The following is a 19014-nucleotide window of genomic DNA, read 5'->3' as shown; positions in this document are numbered from 1 at the left end:
TAAGATGTCTGCACTTCGTATCACCCAGCAATGCAGAGACACCCAAGCTGTTGAAATGAACCAAATGCATGTATGGTTGACCATACAACTATAATAGCAATGTTGCTTCTTGGAAAGGATAAATTAGTTCATGCAGAGCTCTGTACTTTGCAGCTAGGCTGCAGCCCAGGTTAGTATATTCAGCCCTGTGCTATTCTTCAGCTTCCAGTGTAGACGTTCCTTTTATTTCACAGGGGTATGAGTAAATCCACTTCTATATTTAAACATCCCAAGAGACAATAGCTTACGTTTTCAGAGAAACCACTCATAGCAGTAATTGCCACTGTACTTATTGTTTGAAAGACCCACTAAATCTGTTGTGGATTTTGTGAATAGTTTAGGGAAAACAATCCAATTATATTTTTAGCAGCTTCTATAAGGAGTGTTTCTTCCTACTTTATGTGCCCTGACAGCTACACAGCATATTAAAAGGAACAAACAAATTCCAGGCAGGATTTAGCTAGCTCTTATGAACTAAAATGCAATCTTCACTTTGCATCTCTGTCTGTATGTTAAGCATTTACTTAGCAGCTTGGATTTCTCCGCAATAGCTGCAGTGCTGTTATTCTTCTGTTGCATACTGGTGCAAGTAGGGTAGCATATGCTACTACTTTATTCTGGTGAGATAAATTTGATGCTGTGTAAGATGTCATTATAGTAATATAAATGGAAGTTACCGAGGTAGGAAGGAAGCTTCTTGTGACTGATTAGCTATAACACAGTGACTGTACTTCACTTTGTGTGTCTTGTGAAAAGATGAACTCTCTCACATTTTATTCTTTTGTTCTAGTTGCCACACACAGTCAAGAAAGACCTACGGCAGCAGTAACACCCATACAAGCACAGAGTCCAACATGCCTTATTCCTGCAGCTGTGATCATTCCCCACCACTCTGTTGCCTCCCAGCAGCTTCAGTCCCAGCTTCCAAATACTGCTGCTTACGTCACGGCTGTGAATGTGAACCGCTCAACCATCCCACTGGCATGTGCAGCAGCTTCTTTGAATTCTCCCAGCATTGCTGCTGCTTCTTTGGAGGGAGATATTAGTGGGAGAACTGTAAACACTCACCCTGGCGCTCCTGCATCTCCAGAGAGTGCTGTAGCAGCTGGTGGAAATGCTGCTGTCAGTAAAGCAGACAAGGATAGCAAGGTGGGTAGAGAATAAAATCAATTCCTTGAATTCTTCCATTTTCACCATGCAAACTTTTAAGAGCTCTGTAGTTTTTTCTTACATTTGCTGATTAGCAGCATTGTAAGGTTTTTAAGACTGAGCCTGAAACTCAGGCAGCCATTTTGTGACTACAGCTATGGGCAAATTTATTCTTGGCCATACAAGAATAATTTAAGATGGATAAAGTACAGAGCAGATCTTGGAGAAGGGTTAAAATAGGGTAGCAGGTTCATGCCTTAAGCAGGAGAAACAAAAGGTGAATGGATAAAGTTCAGAAGAACTATTAGACTGACTGGTGGAATTTTAAGTATTTTGTTTTTCTTTTCCTGCAGTCAGTTTCCTGAATACTTTAGAAAGTTATATGGTTAGCAAATGCTACCAGTAGGTATCTGTAAACTAATAAGCCTGTAATGCAAAAATTAAAAAAAAAAAAAAAAAAAAAAAGAGAAGATGAACTTGCAGGAACATAAAAAGTTCAGTCTAATAAAATAAACCTAATATTTAGTGAAAATCAGTATTCTTTTAGGTTGCCTTCCTTACTAAGCAAATACACTGACAGATTATGAAAAACACGTCAGCAGCAATGTTTATTGGACAAAGAAAAAAAAGCACGTAACTCGTGTCCTTTTTAAATGTAGATCAGTAGAGTCTATAGTGATTCTGCTTTCCTTCCTTCTGTTTTCCTCTGTGTCTAAACTCGTTCTCACTGTCCAACAAGCCATATGATTATGTTCTATTGTAGGCAGAAGTATTCCTCCAATTTTCTAACTGGTTTTGTTTTACAATTGTGTTGTAGGTAGAATTTCTTTTTCTCCTTTTGACAGCTTTCTTTATGTCTCAAATGTTTTAGACTTTACCTTACTACTTTTCACCCACATGGACTTCATTAAGAATGAAGCTTATGAAAGTTTAATCACAGGCAGTACACTAACCTCCCCCAGTTTTTAATTATTTTTGTTGATTATTGTTGAATGGAGGTACCTAGAACTTTGTCTTAAAATTACTTCAGCCATAGCCACTGAAATCAGACTGAGGTGCCCTTAGGCAGGGCTTTTAGAAAACCTATTTATAGTTTAAGGTTAAAGATGCTAACATATTTGGACTATGTTAATTTCTTTGAGTTTCTCTTTTTCTTTCCCATTTGCTAGACAGCAGTTCTTTGCTGAAATAGCTTTAAGTTATTGGAGACTTGGAAGAAGGAGAGAGGATTTTTCATTCGCAGTTCACCAATTTCACTGCATCCCAAGCTATAATAAAAATCTCACATTGCTCATGCTTTTCTGTTTCTGTGGTTAAATAGCTTATTTTTGTCTCCAGGGCTTACAATCTGGCACCTCTCATAAGCACTAAATTCACTCAGTCAAAGGGTTAGTAAGAAGATCACTGCCCCACCCCTTAAAAAAAGACAAGAAACACAAAAGCTACTTAAATAATTCTCTTCAGGGTAAGTAATAGTCTTCAGGGATTCCTGTCTGGACAAGCAAAAAGAATGTTTACAATTCTCCCCTCTAGCAGAGCAGCAAAACACAATACGTTCCCCTTGTGGCAAATTTCTGTTAAATCATGAAGGTCTTCCCTTACTGAGGGAGGATAAATAAAAGACACTTATCTAAACAGCAGCCTCCAGGGCAGACTTTTTTCCCTGCTTGGTTTGAAATGACTCTTTATGCCTTCCTAGAAACTTCCATGTTAATGAAATGTTTTACTTCTTATATTCCCATTGTGGGAACCTAACTCCTTTTTCTAGACAACCTTTTGGGCCAGTGCATTGGCTTTTAAGGTAAGCCTTAACTTAACTAGCTAAGCAAAAGGACTTTATGGTCTAAATGACTTGCTGTTTTTCTCTTTAGAATTTTCATAATTATCTTTCTCTTTCATGATTTTCATAATTATCTTGTGTAATTTGTACAATCTCAAATATCTCCTCAAAATTTACCGAGTCCTCTCTGATCACGATGGCATCTGTCAGAAGGAAGTGTTCGACTCTTCATGGGAGACTTTTGTTCTAAAATGAGGCACTGCTTTTGGTTTACAGAAAGAAAAAAAAGGTTTGCTGAAACTGCTTTCTGGAGCATCCACGAAACGCAAACCCCGACTGTCACCTCCAGCATCACCAACACTGGAGGCTGAGCAAGCAGCCGCAGAGTTAGCCCTGCAAGGTGCAGTCGGGCCAGAGCTTCCATCAGCAGGTGGTCACAGCAAAGCTGGATCCTGTCCCGCTGACAGTGAGGTCTCTGGGCTGGCACAGGAGACTCTGCATCGGAAAACAAGTTCCCTGGATTCCTCTATTCCAGTAGTGCCACCACCTCGGCAGCCTTGCTCATCCCTGGGTCCAGTCCTGAATGAATCCAGGCCTCTTGTCTGTGAAAGGTAAATTATCCTACGCAGCTAGACTCGGGCAAACCAAGGAAAAATTCACTCTCTGACACTTGCAGTGTATACTAGAACTGCTTCGAAATGCTGAGATATTATAGCAAAATGAAACTTAACTTTTTTAACAATGCTGTATATGCTTATCAACCAACGCTCATGTTTGTTTACTTTTTGTGTGACTTCAAGGTTTTGGAATGAATAGACACTCAAATACAGTGATCACGGGTCTGGTATGAGAAGAGGTAGATAAAATAGGCCTCCTATTTTGCAAAACATAACACATTGAAATACTGCATTTATGAATATCAGGTTAGTCCTTTAAGATTGTTAGCAGTGCATAACTGCCAACCTAAATATATGGTGGATGAGATCCTTATCTATGAGTAGACTTAATATGTGATTTCTTGAGCTGTTGCAAAGATACTTTTACTACCTGAATGCTCCGTTACTGTGCACTCCACGTAGCAAGCTCTAGGGCAGCCTCTGTGTCCTGGCAAGCAAGCCTGAAAAACACATAGTTGTCTGGACTCTGAAACTGCCAGGCTGTTGCTTTAAAGTTCTGACGCTTTTCTTTTGTGTCCGCCTATTATTTTCAAATTTCCAAGTCCTCAGTAGATTGCATGGACTGTGAAGGAAGTGGCAGTTTTCTCACTACTGTCTCTTTCTATTATTCCTGCTAGTAGACAAGCAATATGAAGAGTGTCATAGGATTTCTTTTGCAGTGGCAACAGGACTGTGTGGTGTACAGAAAAAACTAGTGGAGTTGCAATGTTAACAGCTCTAGGACTGAACTGATTCATGCTGACTATTGTAGACTTTGTTCTGATACTATTAACTCATGGTGTGTTGGCATACTGTTGTATTTCCAGAGGCCCGTTGACCTTACGCTACATCTATGTGTTAAGAGCCAGACAGTGTATAAGTTTCTACTTTGTCTGTTATTTGACTTCTGTCATACCTTTAATATTTTTTAAAAGGTTATTGCTGCTTCTATGCAATTTCCTTGCAGGAAATTTCTATTTCATACTGAATTTCTGAAGTAGATTTACACTTACAGATGGAAAATAAAAACCGAAAGACTTTTCTTTAAGAATAACATAGTTTATTTTCACATTATCATAAGTCTCTTTGGCACAGTAATGTGTTTTTATGCTTTGAATGTGAAAATAATATCAAATTCATTCTGGCATGACCAGTGGATATTTGTGTAAAGCTATTTGCATCTTCACAACAAGTAATTTTTTCACTTCTGTGATGGAGATTTTTTTTTTTCTCAGAACAACTTACAGAAAATGATGCTGTATATTTTTATTGATCTAGTAATAACATACACTCAAACATTCTTTTTAATATATCTCTGTATCCTTACAGTTATTTAAATAATTGCTGCCAGAGAAGTGCTACCACAAGATCATTCTTTGTGGTATTCATGCAGAATTGTTATATTTTAGTCAGTGTATTGAAATAGAATTTCATCTGGGTTCTCTTTGTCTTTTCAGGGCAGGGTTAATGCTTTTCCTGCTCATGTGCTCTTGTCATGTTTCCATTTCTTTAGGCTGAATTGCTTAAAATGTGTTGCTTAATAATACTTACCACTTACATTGTACTCAATATCTTCAAAGTAATTCATAAGCATCAATTAATCTTCATTAGTCTGTAAGAACGGGTGGGTAAGAACAGTATCTGCAATACTATCTTCAGTGAAAATTTGGGGTTGAGGAGGAAAATATTCATGAGGATAAGCTCAACAAAAAGCTGAAGAACAGAGAAATCTCCTGCTAAGATTATTCTGCTCTTAGGTATCACATTTCCAATCACAGGCTATGATCTGTTTGGAAGAAGAAACAGTGCTTTTTCTGTTCTGACTTTGGCTTTGCAGTATAATTATTAGTGTTCAAGTTTTATTTTCAAAGGTGACTAGAGGATTTAGGAATCAGGTTCTGCTGATTATTCTGTGTGAATTAGGAGCACAAGTAGCTAGCTCAATTCTGGAAAGCACTTGAGAATGTTCCTGTTTTGGATACAGAGTTTTCCCCAAAGCCCTTGCTTCCTTTAAGATGCAATAGCAAATTCTTATTCTAATTCCGGTGTTTTTCCACTCACTAGAATTGCAGGTTGTCTTAGAGTACCTTTTTCCTGTGTGTTCTACAGAAAATTGGAAGTAGAAATTGTGAACCTGTTTCCAATCATACAGAATAAATGGAGGGGCATTTGATTTGTTTGATAGCAAACAAGCTCTTTGTGGCATGGATTTGCAGAAGTATACTTAATACAGGTGGCCCTTTCTCTAAAGGAAGGGAAGATGGTGACATTCCCTTCCATCTTACTATTGCAGGTCTTCTCTGTAGCAAACCAGTAGTTTAGTTCCATTCCTATATTCACTCTTCTGTGAACTAGGCTGGTTGCTCACCGTGGTCCATGGTCCTTCATATGTTCCTTGTACAGAAGGAACAGAGAAGTTAAAAAGAAATTTCAGCCAAGCCTTCCTTCCAGCTTGGAGCAGTTTGGAGAATTCCTGTCACCTAAGACTTTGCAATGGTGTTCGGTCATTTCTTCCGATTCTCCAGCCAAGACACAAGTTGTCTTGGGGTGTTGTGATTTCTTGTATTGATGCAGCACTGATGGGGCCAAGGATCGCTGTCTTTTTGTTAAAAAGATAGATGATTCCTAGAGGGAGCCATGTTATGCTATGACAACAGAGTAATTCGGTTATCTGAGGGGTTTAGTTTTTTTCATGTCAAGAGGTAAACAGAATATTTCAAGCTTTTTTCATGAGCTTTCTCTTTTAGAGGGAAACACTGATTAAATAGCCTTTTTACAGTAAATATACAGCACTGTAACAATAAACTTCCCAGCACTCCACAATGGTGTTGAAGACCTGAAGTTGAACCTAAATGCACATCACTGCATATCCTAAACTATAATATGAATCCTTCATCCAGTTACAGTGAAGGACAGCAGTAATTTTGTTGTGTGATTAAAGTGACCAAAGTAGTTTTATCCACCACAAAATGACTGGTGTAACATCTGCTTCCAGTGAGCAGGCCAGTGGCTTTAGAAGGCAGCAGGTTTTATCACATCTGGCAGCATTTACTGCTGGTAATTAAATGCTGAGGATCGGTCTGCCCTAGATGGGCGTTGACTATTTGTAGGAGTCAAGGTGCCTACTCAGCAGATAGGAGAGCTGCACAACAGCAGGGCATAGGTGAGCTGAAAAGTAAAAATTCAAAATGTAAGAAAAAGAAACTAAAGCACGAAGTTGAATACTAAGTATGAATGTAACTTGTGTAATAAGAGTAATTCCAACTTTCTGTGTTTTCATCAGCTAAAATTTTCTGTACCTGAGAAACTATTTTTCTCCACTCGGTGATCAGGTAAACCACAGCTAATTGTCCAAAAATCAACTAGAAATAGGTGGGAAGTATTTTGTGTCTAGTGAACCAGGGAACAAGGGGGAAACGGATGAAAGATACAATCTTTTTCATGTTACTGAAAAGTGTGAGAAACGCCAATATTAAAAATGAAAAGTAGAATGGAGAAATGTGAAGACAGACCACCGCCACCACCATCCCCCTCCTCAAAAAGAAAAAAAATAATTCACAATTACAAAGTGCAAAAGCACTGTGGGATTAGGAATATCAAGAAGGAACTGATGGCAAGTATAGTGGCTGCTTCTGGGAAGCTGAAGTACTTTTATTTTTATAATATTAATATTTTATCGCTCGCTGATTAAAAAGAATTAGGATAGTATTTTGAAAATTAAAAAAAAATACCGTAAGAGAGTCAAAGAAAATAGAGAGAAGAAAATGCATACTGTGCCGCTTAGGTGCATGTAAAATATTATAGATTAGGTGACCACAAAAGATCTGCAAATTTGACCTTCAGACATTGAAAACATTTGCAAATACTGAATAGGAAGATAAACAAGGAAGTGTTTTGGAAGATCCAAATGTGTGAGAATTAGTATGTTTTTCCAAAACATAGGTCATGCTTAGTAAATGTGATTATTTTTCTCCAGGGACCTGGCAATGAACTTTTGAGCTGAAGCATAAGCTTTTTACACGGCATGAAATTGGTAGTTTTGGCAGTATGTTGTAGGTGATGAAATAGGTAATGGAAAAATAGTTTTTGTTCCGTAGCTGATCAAAGGTGATCTGAGTAGACAGATATGTGAATGTGTGATGAGTCTGGATCTGATCACCTCTGTTTGGGCAAATAGAATTTGTAAAACGTGGTTTTAACTCTCAGGAGGCAGCAGCAGAAGCTAGGGAAAGAAGAGACTAGTCTATAAATTCAGGAGAGCACAGAGGTTACTGACGGACAGCATTAGAAACTGAAACCAAGTGTATTTCAAGTCAAGTGTTTACAGGGCAGCATTTGACGGAATGCAAGGTAGGAAAGACAGGTATTCTTTCCTGAAACCCATTTTTTAACAGGCTTGCTTTCGGATAAAACTAGTGCCGTGTGTGTGTTATGTAGTGTGCTGGTTAATTTTCAGCCTGAAAGCAACCTGTTTATTACAACAGAAGAATTTCTTCATAGCTTTATTGCAGTTCTTTATCCTTGACTGCCTTGTCCTGCCTGAGTAGAGGCTATTGTTTTATCTCAAGTAGTTTAGTGTCTTAATTAAACTCACAGTCTATTAAAAATGTTTGCTTCTTATGTCCTAAGTCAGCATTAAAGTCCAAGTTGCCCATAGGAGAAGTTAGTGCAGGCACCTGCCATGCTGCCTAGGTTGGATGAGGAGCATTCTGAAGCTGATAAATCTTGTAATTGGCTTGGTAACTTCTATGAAGCATAAATCTAATAATTCCAGAGCTCTGAAATCTGGGGATAGTCATAACTGAAACAAAGTCATAGTTTATAAGTCACTAATAAATAACATTTGACAACTGATGAGGTCCTAATATGATTTGCTATACATAGATTTCCCAAGAGACTAATTATTTATACAGTGCTGCTACTCTTTTCTGAATACTTTTAACTGTCTGGACAGACTTCATTTTTGGTTTATATGTTCTTAAGTAAAATGTACTACTATAATATAGTATCTTTCTCCATTTCAGCATTACAGAATTAACTTGTATTATTATGTGTGTATTGAGCTATAGTTGGTATTCCATCCTTTACTGGAAGTATCCTGTTATTTTGTGTTTTCATCAGATTGTTAATTTATTATCTTAATCTATTAAGTTAATAAATTATCTTAAGATTATTAAGATAATAATTTTCTTAATCTCTTAAGTAATATGTAATCTTCATGAGTGCAAAGTGTTCTGATTAACTAGAAATTAGATTTTGTCCAACAGACCTTCTAGAACTGCATTTAAGGCTCTTAAGCTTAGAAGCTTTTGAATTCTGCAGTCAGCCATGGATTCTACTTGATTTCAACATGCAGACATTATTGGTTGTGTAACTAGAAACTGAGTTATAATATCTATCAGATAACTTGATCAAGAAGTTGACACAGTTGTCTGCAGAGCTGTAACACTTAAATTTTAGGTTGATGTGAACTCAAACCATGGTAGAAGAGACTGAGTGGTGTTATGCGTGTTTAAAAATAGAGATAGAAGAGTGTAGCCTCTCTTTAATGTGCTCATATTCAAAAAGTGATTTTACTGTGAAAAACTGAAAAAGTATACTTTTTTTTATCATGTGCTTAAGAATATTGTTGAGTTGAACACTTTTTAAAATGATGATTTTTAATACAGTAGTACACAAATTGTGCAACTGTGTCCAAATAAGATGGCGTGCATTCCATCCTGAAAAGCTTCTAAGATCAATGAAAATAATGTAAAACAACAGTGCAAATAGGTTTTGTTAGTTGCTTCTTTATGTTCTGTGCCTTTACTTAAGAGCCTTCCCTGGGATAACATCATATTAAAGATACAGTTGTAAAATTATGCCCAGTTACTGCTGTGAATGCTTTGATTATTTTTGAGTCATGCTGGCTGGAAGAGTCTGCAAATTTATATCCAAAAATACATTTACAATTTTCTCCTGTTATTTAACAGTTTTATGTATTTTTACAGAGATCTTGGTGAAAAAAAACTTGATAGGAGATGCATACTTTTGACTAAAATTCATTATGTTGCTATTGTTATTTTCTGTTCAAGATGTACTTAACTGTTATGTTGTTACATGCTCAGCAAACAGTTCTGGCAGTTTCCTGTTTTGATAAGTTTTAACATGGACAGGAATATTTTTAAAAGCATTGGTTTAAAAAAAAAACAAAACAAAACAAACAAAACAAACCTAAACTACGGTGTTTTTTTCTAATTACACAGGTACAGGGTTGTTGTATCCTATCCTCCTCAGAGTGAAGCAGAACTTGAACTTAAGGAAGGTGACATTGTTTTTGTACACAAAAAACGTGAGGATGGCTGGTTCAAAGGCACTCTGCAACGAAATGGAAAAACTGGCCTTTTCCCCGGCAGCTTTGTAGAGAACGTTTGAGAAGATTCATTCCAAGAGCTTCAAATCATACTGTACTGTAAAATAGCACAAATATTTTACCAGAAAAAGCACAGTCATGAAATATTTTCAAATGACTGTAATGTAAACAAAAATCTACATATTTTTACAGTGTCTATAGCACAATTACACCAGCGAACAAAGAAGATGAAGGCATCTGCTGGTTTCTTTGCATTCTTAAGTGTGATGTGTGCCTTGTACTGTCTGATTTATTATATAGAGGAACTTTTTTTTCCCCCAAGTATGTTACATAAATGAACAATTGTTTACAAGGCTGTAACTAATTTATTCTTGTTTTTTTTAAACTTGAATTTTGTGTAATAGCTAAAATTCTTGTGACTATGATTTTAACAAATTATTAATTTATGAAAGAATAACTAAGGGGAAGCTGGATTCTCTCCTTATAAGCAAGCAATTATATCTGATAAAGAGCCTCCCATTTATCCTCTGGACATATTTCCCCTGCTGTGTCTGACAGTGGAGTAAGTCTCTGTTTTATGAGTTAATGTTGAGTGGTGGTGATGTGGCGTCAAATAGAATTTGCCAAGTGGGGAAAAAAATGTATATTTTGTTCTTTGGACAGAGAAAAAAAAAAAAAAAAAAAGTCAGTGGTGTTCTTGAGTCTAGTTCTACTTCTTCATAAATCACCCAAGTAGAGTAATGTTTCCAGGAGGCAAAGATGCATGTGAACAACTGAATAAAATTCAACCATCTCAAGGTTAGGATCATCTCAAGGTTAGGAAGGAAGAAATTTAGGAGTGCCAATAAGAAATTCCCTGTACCTTCTGTTTATGTAATAACTTGGCTATTTGAACAAAGCTTAGCTTTTTCTATTTGGCCAGTTATTTGGGCATTTAGCGCTCAGGATCCAACAAAATTGGAAGGAATGTTAAAGCCCAACACTTAGAATGGTTATATCTTGAAAACATCTGTTTGATAAGACTGAATATAAAAATAAAATTACAAGTTGTACTTAATGTCTAAAAATGCCTAAGAAGTGTAATTTGCTATGTTTTCTTCTCAAACTGATCTGCATGGCCAAGAGATGTTTTAAAATGTCTGATCAATAGTGGTGGTAAGTGATGCACTTGTGTTAAAGTAAAAGGCTGTATGAAACACTGTGAAAACTTTACTAACTTCTTAACCATTGCTACTTTGGTGTGTTCTGACCTTTTCTTTGTCTTGCATGTGTTACTCAATTCTTGCAGTAGTATAACTGTGCATGGTTGGCATTTTCCATTCCAGTTTCCTGTTGCTGGGTTATTTTGCTCTGAAAGTTTCCCAAAAGCCACTTGACCAAAACTAGTGAGCAACTCGCCTTCAACTAGAGAAGGTGTCCAGTGTTTGAATCATTAATAAAATATTTTAATGTCCTTGCAGCTGATGGATATAAAGAATGCAGCCTGCAAGAAAGTGCTGTTAGTCTTTCAGGGTTTTGTTAGAGATTTGACACTGGTGAACACACATGCTACTCAGCTGAACTTGGGGTTTTTTATTTTATTGTATGATTATAGCAGTTTAACGGTGATTTTTTGCAAGACACTGAGCACCGTCATCCCCAGTTAAATCTGATGTAATTTGGCTGTTACTCAGCACTTTACGAAGGGAAGCCAGTAGTGTGACTCAGTATCACACAGTACACAAACAGTGATGAAAAAGTACACAGTGATGTGTTAAATCCTTATGATTTTTTTTTGAAGTTATACATTGAAAAATATCAAATGTTAATGACAAGGACTTCTTGCAATATCAGGTAGTATCATGATGGTCTTAAAAATAAGAAAAAATATATCTATAAATATATATAGTTGGACATGAAAACATTCCCAAATTAACCATTTCTCTGAAACACTGTATAATTCAGTTTTTGTGTTTTTAAATATTTTTAAATAGTTTACTTGAATATTCATGTAATATATAAAGGTTTTGTGAATTGAATTTTAGTTAGAAAGAAGCTGATACCAGCTTTTGTCAGCATAAATTGGCACTAGTGTGTCATAATATTCTTATTTTGGAAAATTTAGTGCATTTTATATTAAAGACTACTAAAGGTTAATTTTTTTCTATCTCTACTCTCCATATTTTAAACTAAATGACTAAGGTACCTCTATTAATAGAATTTCATGGTGTAAAGTCAGTTAAAAATCAGCTGTTAATCCAATAGTTCTGTTAGATGGCATACATTTTTAATTGATTTTTTTTAACATTAAGTAAATGTTTGTAAAAAGGGCTTATCACATAGCAGTGCAACAATGACGAAAATGCAGTTTATCATGCCTTTTTTTTGATCTTTTAGGGGTTATTTTTTGGTTTTGGCTTGGGATTAATTCAGTGTAGAAACAGACAAACCCTGTGCATTTGCTTTGTGTAATTCCATAAAAAATTTTGTAAGGTATTTTATATCTATGTTTGAAGTCCAGTGAATGTTAAGTGTTTGATTTACTATGTTAAACTTCCAATCCTAATAAATATTTTCTTAGCAAACAGCTAAAGCAAAATGTGTATGCAAACATTAGACATAAATTACTTGTAAAGAATTTGACAATAAACTTACCAGAACTTAATTTCAGAATTCATAGGAGGATATTTCTGCTCATAGAGAAAAAGTCTTCAGATTCCATAACGTTAGAAGTTTGGAATGATGAATATAATGCAAAAATTGTAGCAAGAACTGAGGATGATCTTTTCTGTCTCCTTATTTCTGCAAGTAACTTCCAAAGAGGTAGGTAACTTCCATCTCATCTGATCATGACTGACTAGTTTGGTCTTGTCAACAGCGTATCAGGTGCATAATAGTTATAAAGTGCTTTCCCTAGAGGAAGAAGTGTCTAGCGTAGTAGATCTGCTTTGTGTATATTGAGAGATAGTCCCCAGCCCTGAGGGTGAAGCATCTACCCGAACATTCACTGAGGGCCAAAGTGTTTGGTGGTAAGAGACTCGTTTGCCCTGAAGAAGTTTGCTGTGCACAGCAGTCAGACAGTAACTGCCTACCTAGGAGATCTTCTTGATCTGAATGCGGTTATGTGTCTACTGTATACATGTGGCTGCTGGGAAAATGGTAGGAAGTTAATCCTAAAAGTTTTTGCAAAAATGTTTAGACTCTGTATCAGCTACTGCGATGGAGCCCTTGTTAGTTAAGACGGAGCATGACCTAGATTCTGCTAGCAGTGAGTGCCGCAGCATTAAGTCCTCCCTGTAGAGAAGGAGCATCTAGTCTAACTTTTCTTAATTAAGGAAACATGATTTGTAGAAATGCAGAATAGAGAATATAGAAAACCAGCTTTTTTTGTTTTTTAGAACTGTGATCTGACATCAGTGCGTCCATAGGAGGAAAGTACACACAAACATCAAGGCTGTGCAGTAGAAGTAAGACTATTTCTCTGGTTTGGGGTTTTTTTGATATTGTAATTATTGAGTAATTCTAATATGTGTTTAACATTTGGCTTGCCAAAAGTGCCTGAAATGCTGTTCACCCTCACTTCATTACCTCTGCCTTATAGCAGTAATGACAATTATGATAGTTTTGCATAGGCTGAAAAACATGGCTTCTGAGCATTCTGGCTTTTTTCACAGGGTTGGCAAAATGTTTTAACTGGCTTGTTCTTTCCAGTAGCTTTAAGCAAATCTGTTTAAAGGTGTATATTGACTTCAATGAAACACAAGAATGCACTTGTCTAGTTAAAAAGATTTGTGTCTCGCATTACTTAAACTCCTACGGTATAGTCTTCCATATATTTGCACAATAAATAATAATGCCACTGGTTTCTGTAGGACATGCCAATGCACCCATCACCTTTGGATTCTTATCCTGAATCTGCAATATTATACTTCTCAAATCACTCTCAGGTGCTCTTTCCCTGCACTTTGATAAATGGTTAGTGGTAAATCTTACAGCAGATTTGAAGTTTGACTTGAGCAAAACCAGTGTCACAATTCTTTTGAATGACTTATTCATAAGCTGGCATACTTGAAATATGTATATACAGAAACAAAAGAGCTGAGAATGGTGATGGTGGATGGTGAGGACGTGGACGTTAAATGTGGGGAAACAATGGGAAAGAGAAAAGGATTTGGAAGACCCATATATGGGAACTGAACCTTACCCAACTTATTTGTGATCTTACCTGTTACTAGTCCAGCTCTGTGAAAGGACCTAAGAGGAACTTGAATGTCTAGGGCTGAAAATGCAGCCCTCAGTCTTTACCCAGTCTCTTAAGCTTTTATTTGTTTGCTGCTTGTGAGCAGAGCAACTGCTGTTGCGGTAGGCCCGAGCTGCATCGTTGTTCTCATGGCAAAACACATCTGAAATCCAAAACTAGGCATCTGTGTTCCTGAATTACCTGAAAGGCTTGATATGATGGGTGTGCCTTGAGAATATATATATCTCACACTGAGTACTGAGGTAAATAAAAAAAAAAGACAACAGGAGTTGCAGGTTTGCATTAATAAACAGGGGTAGTGTCCGCTTTCTACGTAGTCTATGCAGAATTCTAATATTAGAGGGCTCTCTTGGGAAATGGTATGGGTGCGATGCATTCTCCTTCCACAGCGTTATCCAAATTGCGCTTACTTTCTAGGAGACAAACGTGCTGAGAGAGCCTTGAAGTTAGCAGCTGCTCTTGAAAACCTGAGGTCTTACCTTTTTGAGCCTCGGTTCCCTCATTTGCCAAACTGACGATGCCTGTTCTTGCGAGGTATGTGATGTAAAACTTGTTTTGAAAGTAAAGGCTGATTGATTTTCATGAATTTGCAAATAGATTCTGATGGATTAGACCTGCCTCCAAATACAGGCAACAGCTGGAACATCTAAACCCTTCCCCTAGAGAAGTCTCCTAGAGACTGATTTCTGTGGGCGAGAGGCTTAGCTGATCCATTTTGACAGCTGAAGAGCACTTTGATCAGAATCAGCCTGATAAAAGGAACAAAACAAAAATGAATTTTCTATATCCAATCTGCAATGTGCAAAAGCCATTCAAAATGTACCATAATGAGCATTTCATACATGCCTATCAAATCATAGTGGTTACACTGAATGTAATATTAGTAGATGTCAGAAATTACTATTTATCCGTTCCTTCCACTGTACTCCTTCCTGTCAGCTGTATTATTTTGCTGAAAAGAGAAGTGGCAAAATCAGTTCTTAACTTCACTCAGTGGAGTAAAGACAATTTAAACACAGTAATGTTAGCCCCAGATTTCAATTATTCACAGTTATAACTAGCTTGTAAAAATTCCTCTTAGCCAATGTAAATGAATAGTACTCGGCTGCACTCTGTAGCCAACTCGAGTGCCTAGATTATGGTTCTGTTTACGTGGCATGCAGAACCCAAAGGTCTTCTGAAGTTTGCATCTAGTAGTCATTTAGATCAAAACCAATTCACAGGATGTGCCCAAATGCTAGCTACATTCTAATTTCGGAGTGGTGGGAACAGCCTGTACAGGACTGTAGAGAGTGGAAATTTGGCTGGCACAGCAAGAAAAAAATACGCTTTAATTACAAAGGCAGAAAGAAAAATGTCAGGATGATTAAATATCTGTACAGGTGTTTTCTTGTCCCTGCTATCTTAGACGGAACCCCATTCCACAAAGCAAATGGACTTTGATTTCCCCCCCACACCCCCCTTCCCAGAACGGAAGGCAATATAAGCCTTTAAAATATCCAGATTCTTGGGCATTAGAACGCATGGCTGAGCTCTCAATTACTGCAAATCAGTGCTACTTCATTGATTTCATTAAACTTTGCTGGCATACACTGAATATGCCCCCTACTGTTAAATAGTGAAAGAAAATATCTCATCTGCCCTGGAGGAATGAATATGTCTGAAAGAAACTGAGCTGGATGATTTTCATACTTGGAAAATCCAGAGCTATTTGGGCTGTGTTATCCTTTTCTCAGAAAATGTTAGTCCCACTGGTACGGCTAAGGCACTAGATCAAAGATGCTGCTGTCTAGCAGCACTGTAAAGCATGGGAGACTTGTTCACTTTTCAGTCAAACCTATAAATTTTCAGATCCACAATTGCAGAGTTGGGTTTGGTTTGCTAACAGCTGCTAGCCCCAAAATCTTTTGTGGTTAGTTGCTGCCGTATTTTCTCATGGTGTATATCTGTGGATGCTTGGGAGAGAAGATGAGTCAGCAGCAGAATTGACTTTAAAGTGGTCATTGACTTTGTTCTCCACAACAAGGGACATGCCCTAGGTCAAATTTCTTATTTCAGCTGGTTGAACTTCTCAATAAGCTGAAGAATGCTAGCTCTAAAAAGTTTACAGTTCAAAGAATTTTTCTTCACTCCTCTTTGGTAGGCAATCTCAGAGTGTCTTTGGAATACACACAGATCAGGAAAATCTGCTTATTTTTTTGCTCCTTATCAAAGATTTACGCTATGCCTCTGTCTAACTTCTAAGTTTATCGTACATAAGTAACTATTTTCCCCTGCATATCACTCAAATTCTTTGCATTCAATAATTTAAGATCTCTGATACACAATATAGCTTTTTTTTTTCCAAGGATGAAATTTAATGACTTCTTAAAATAAGATAATACTGGGCTTTGTAAAGATCAACCTTTTCATGGAGGATAAGAACATATGCAAAGAGATAAATGTTTTAAAACTCTTAACAAAACGGGTACTTATCCTGCCTAGGCATTTGGTATTCTTCACTACTTGCACCTAATTCATATTTCTTAATACTGAATTGGTGATTTCTGCCACAGCCTGCTAAACATAATTCTGAGAAAGCTGGCATGTTTCTGTTGAGAATGTCTCCAGTAAATAAGAGAAAAAGAGCAAGAATGAGGTAACCTTTGAATTCTGTCTGAAGAACCAGAGACTGGTTCAGGACCAACTTTTAGTGGTCCAGTTGTGCACACCACAGCCATATTGCTATTTGGAGGTCTGCTACAGCTGTGCTCAAGAAAACGGCAGACGATATTTCTCATTTGTTCTTTTTCTTATCTAGAATACTACTTGATAAGGAAATCCACTTTAACCTGGTGTCAAACGCAGATAAAATTTGGCCACGCCTGCAAAACACGACAGTGCTCTTGTAATTTGGTTTCTCTGATTTGGCAGTGTTAGTGAACACTTAGATGATCCAAGAAAAATTAAATACGAAAATATAAAATCCTGTGGGTAACATTTCTCAACTGTTGTGCACAGCACAGGATCAGCCAGGCTTGAACGTCAGTCTCTGAGTCTGGGAAAGTTGCTGCAGTTCTCTTAGTAAAGATTGACATGTCAGCAGTGCATGTGCCAGTGAGGAACGGGTGGGAGGAGAAACAGCCCTGTAATCAGAGATCAGTGAAACATTGTCTGGTCCAACCACAGCTATTTCTTTTTTTGACGCTAACCTATCCCTTAGTAAATGATGCTAATGCTCCTCTCCCATAATAGGTTGGTGAGGTTTGTTACTGGATGTGACCAAGTGTTTGGATGTCTGGGAGATGAGGACCACAACAGAACTTGGCTAGTTACATGCCCTGGGGGCCTCTGCGGTGATAGCTACGTTGCCAGTGCCCCCAAGCGCAGCGCAGGCCCAGTCTAGGCTGATGGCGGGAACTGCTGTCGGAGCTGCACGACAGCCTCAGACAGCTAAACCAAGCTGTGAAAGCTCTCTGCTGCCAGAGCAGTTGCATCTCTTCAGAGGTCATGCTGGTGGAAAAAGATCAGTCAGTAGGATGCGTCTGTCTTTGCACTGTAATATATTTATGTTGGCAAACCTTTGTTGTGTGGACTCTGCGTAAGCGTATTACTGATGAACGAGATGATGTGGGAATTTTTCCATCTGCTCTCTTAGTACTTTTGCCGATCTGTGTAACAGGTTTGTTTTTGACTGTGAAGTATCACACTCTCGTAGCTGACAGTAATAGAGCATCTCACACAGCTGTGATTTAATTAGCTGACAGCCCTCTTTATTGAGTAATGGCTAAATCCACCAGTACAAGAAGTATCTTCTGTCAAGTACAAGAGCTGGTTTGGAGAAAAATTAGCAAACCTGTACTTCTGAGCTTTTTGGAATCCATCAGGTAATGCTAGCACAGGCTGGAACTCTCTAGTTGTTTGTGTGTGTCTGAAGATCTGTCTGTACGTATCTGTCTGCATGATTTCTCTTTCACAATCCTGTCAAAAGCAACGTTTTTTAACAAAATAGTATTTTTTCAAGGGCAAATACTAGATTCTGGTCAACTTCTGGTTGATGTTTTTTCTTAAAGCTGTCAGTGTGTCTGGCATTGGAAAAAAAACACAAATAGAAAGCCCATGTTCTTATAACTAGAAGCACTATTGACAAATCTACGATAGCTTCTAGCTAGCTTATGTTATCTTCCTTGCTGTATTTAGTAGCACAATAGAATGCTTTTGGAAGAGATATTAGATGCTGAAATAGTGATTCCAAATATAAAAGAGGTCCCTAAGGCATGAATGTAATATCTTGCTTATAACTTTAAATTACTTTTTTATAGCTAGAACTAGCATGTCTAGTGGTTAATTATAATGTAGCCTGACGTTATGCCCAACCACCTCCTTCTCTGTCCTTCTCACATGCACTACTGAACCTCCTAGGCCTTCATTTCATAAAGGATTAAGTGCATTGGACTCTTACTAAGCAAAAAAAGTGAGGGGGGGGGAAAGTTAAGCACTTTACAGAACAGGAATGGATTTAAACGTGATCTTAAAAGTTAAATGTGCGATGAGGTGTTTTGCTGAATCATAGGGTTTTTTCCCTCTCGACCATCCTGGAAATAAAGTGGTATGGTTCTAGGGAAAAAAAAAGCAATGTTACTTACAAATAGAAGTTATTTATACTGTTCTAAACCAGCAAAAATAAATTAAATTGACATTTCAAACTTGAAATTGATTTCTTGGGTGCTGTAACACTTAGATATGAGGTGAAAGTACAGCACTTTGGAGAGCTCAGGTAACGTTTTCTATTTTCTAGTTTGAGATTTAATGGTCATGG

General features: G+C 37.3%; 1 protein-coding gene across 1 annotated transcript in view; it reads left to right on the top strand.

The window, feature by feature from the left end:
* The window catches only part of SH3RF1 (SH3 domain containing ring finger 1), a gene marked incomplete at its 3' end in the record, with an annotated part of 89815 nt that extends 79777 nt beyond the window's left edge, over positions 1 to 10038 (top strand). The window contains exons 10-12 of the mRNA XM_082315452.1: positions 830 to 1188; positions 3245 to 3579; positions 9870 to 10038. Of these exons, the coding sequence (XP_082171578.1) occupies positions 830 to 1188; positions 3245 to 3579; positions 9870 to 10038 (863 nt within the window). The remainder of the gene's footprint in view (positions 1 to 829; positions 1189 to 3244; positions 3580 to 9869) is intronic.
* Between the last annotated feature and the right edge of the window lie 8976 nt (positions 10039 to 19014).

The sequence above is a fragment of the Platalea leucorodia genome (genome assembly GCF_965183815.1).
Source record: "Platalea leucorodia genome assembly, chromosome: 6".
In the NCBI taxonomy this organism is placed as follows: domain Eukaryota; kingdom Metazoa; phylum Chordata; class Aves; order Pelecaniformes; family Threskiornithidae; genus Platalea; species Platalea leucorodia.
The sequence above is the reverse complement of the archived record's forward strand: the minus strand, read 5'-3'. Positions and strand labels throughout refer to the sequence as shown.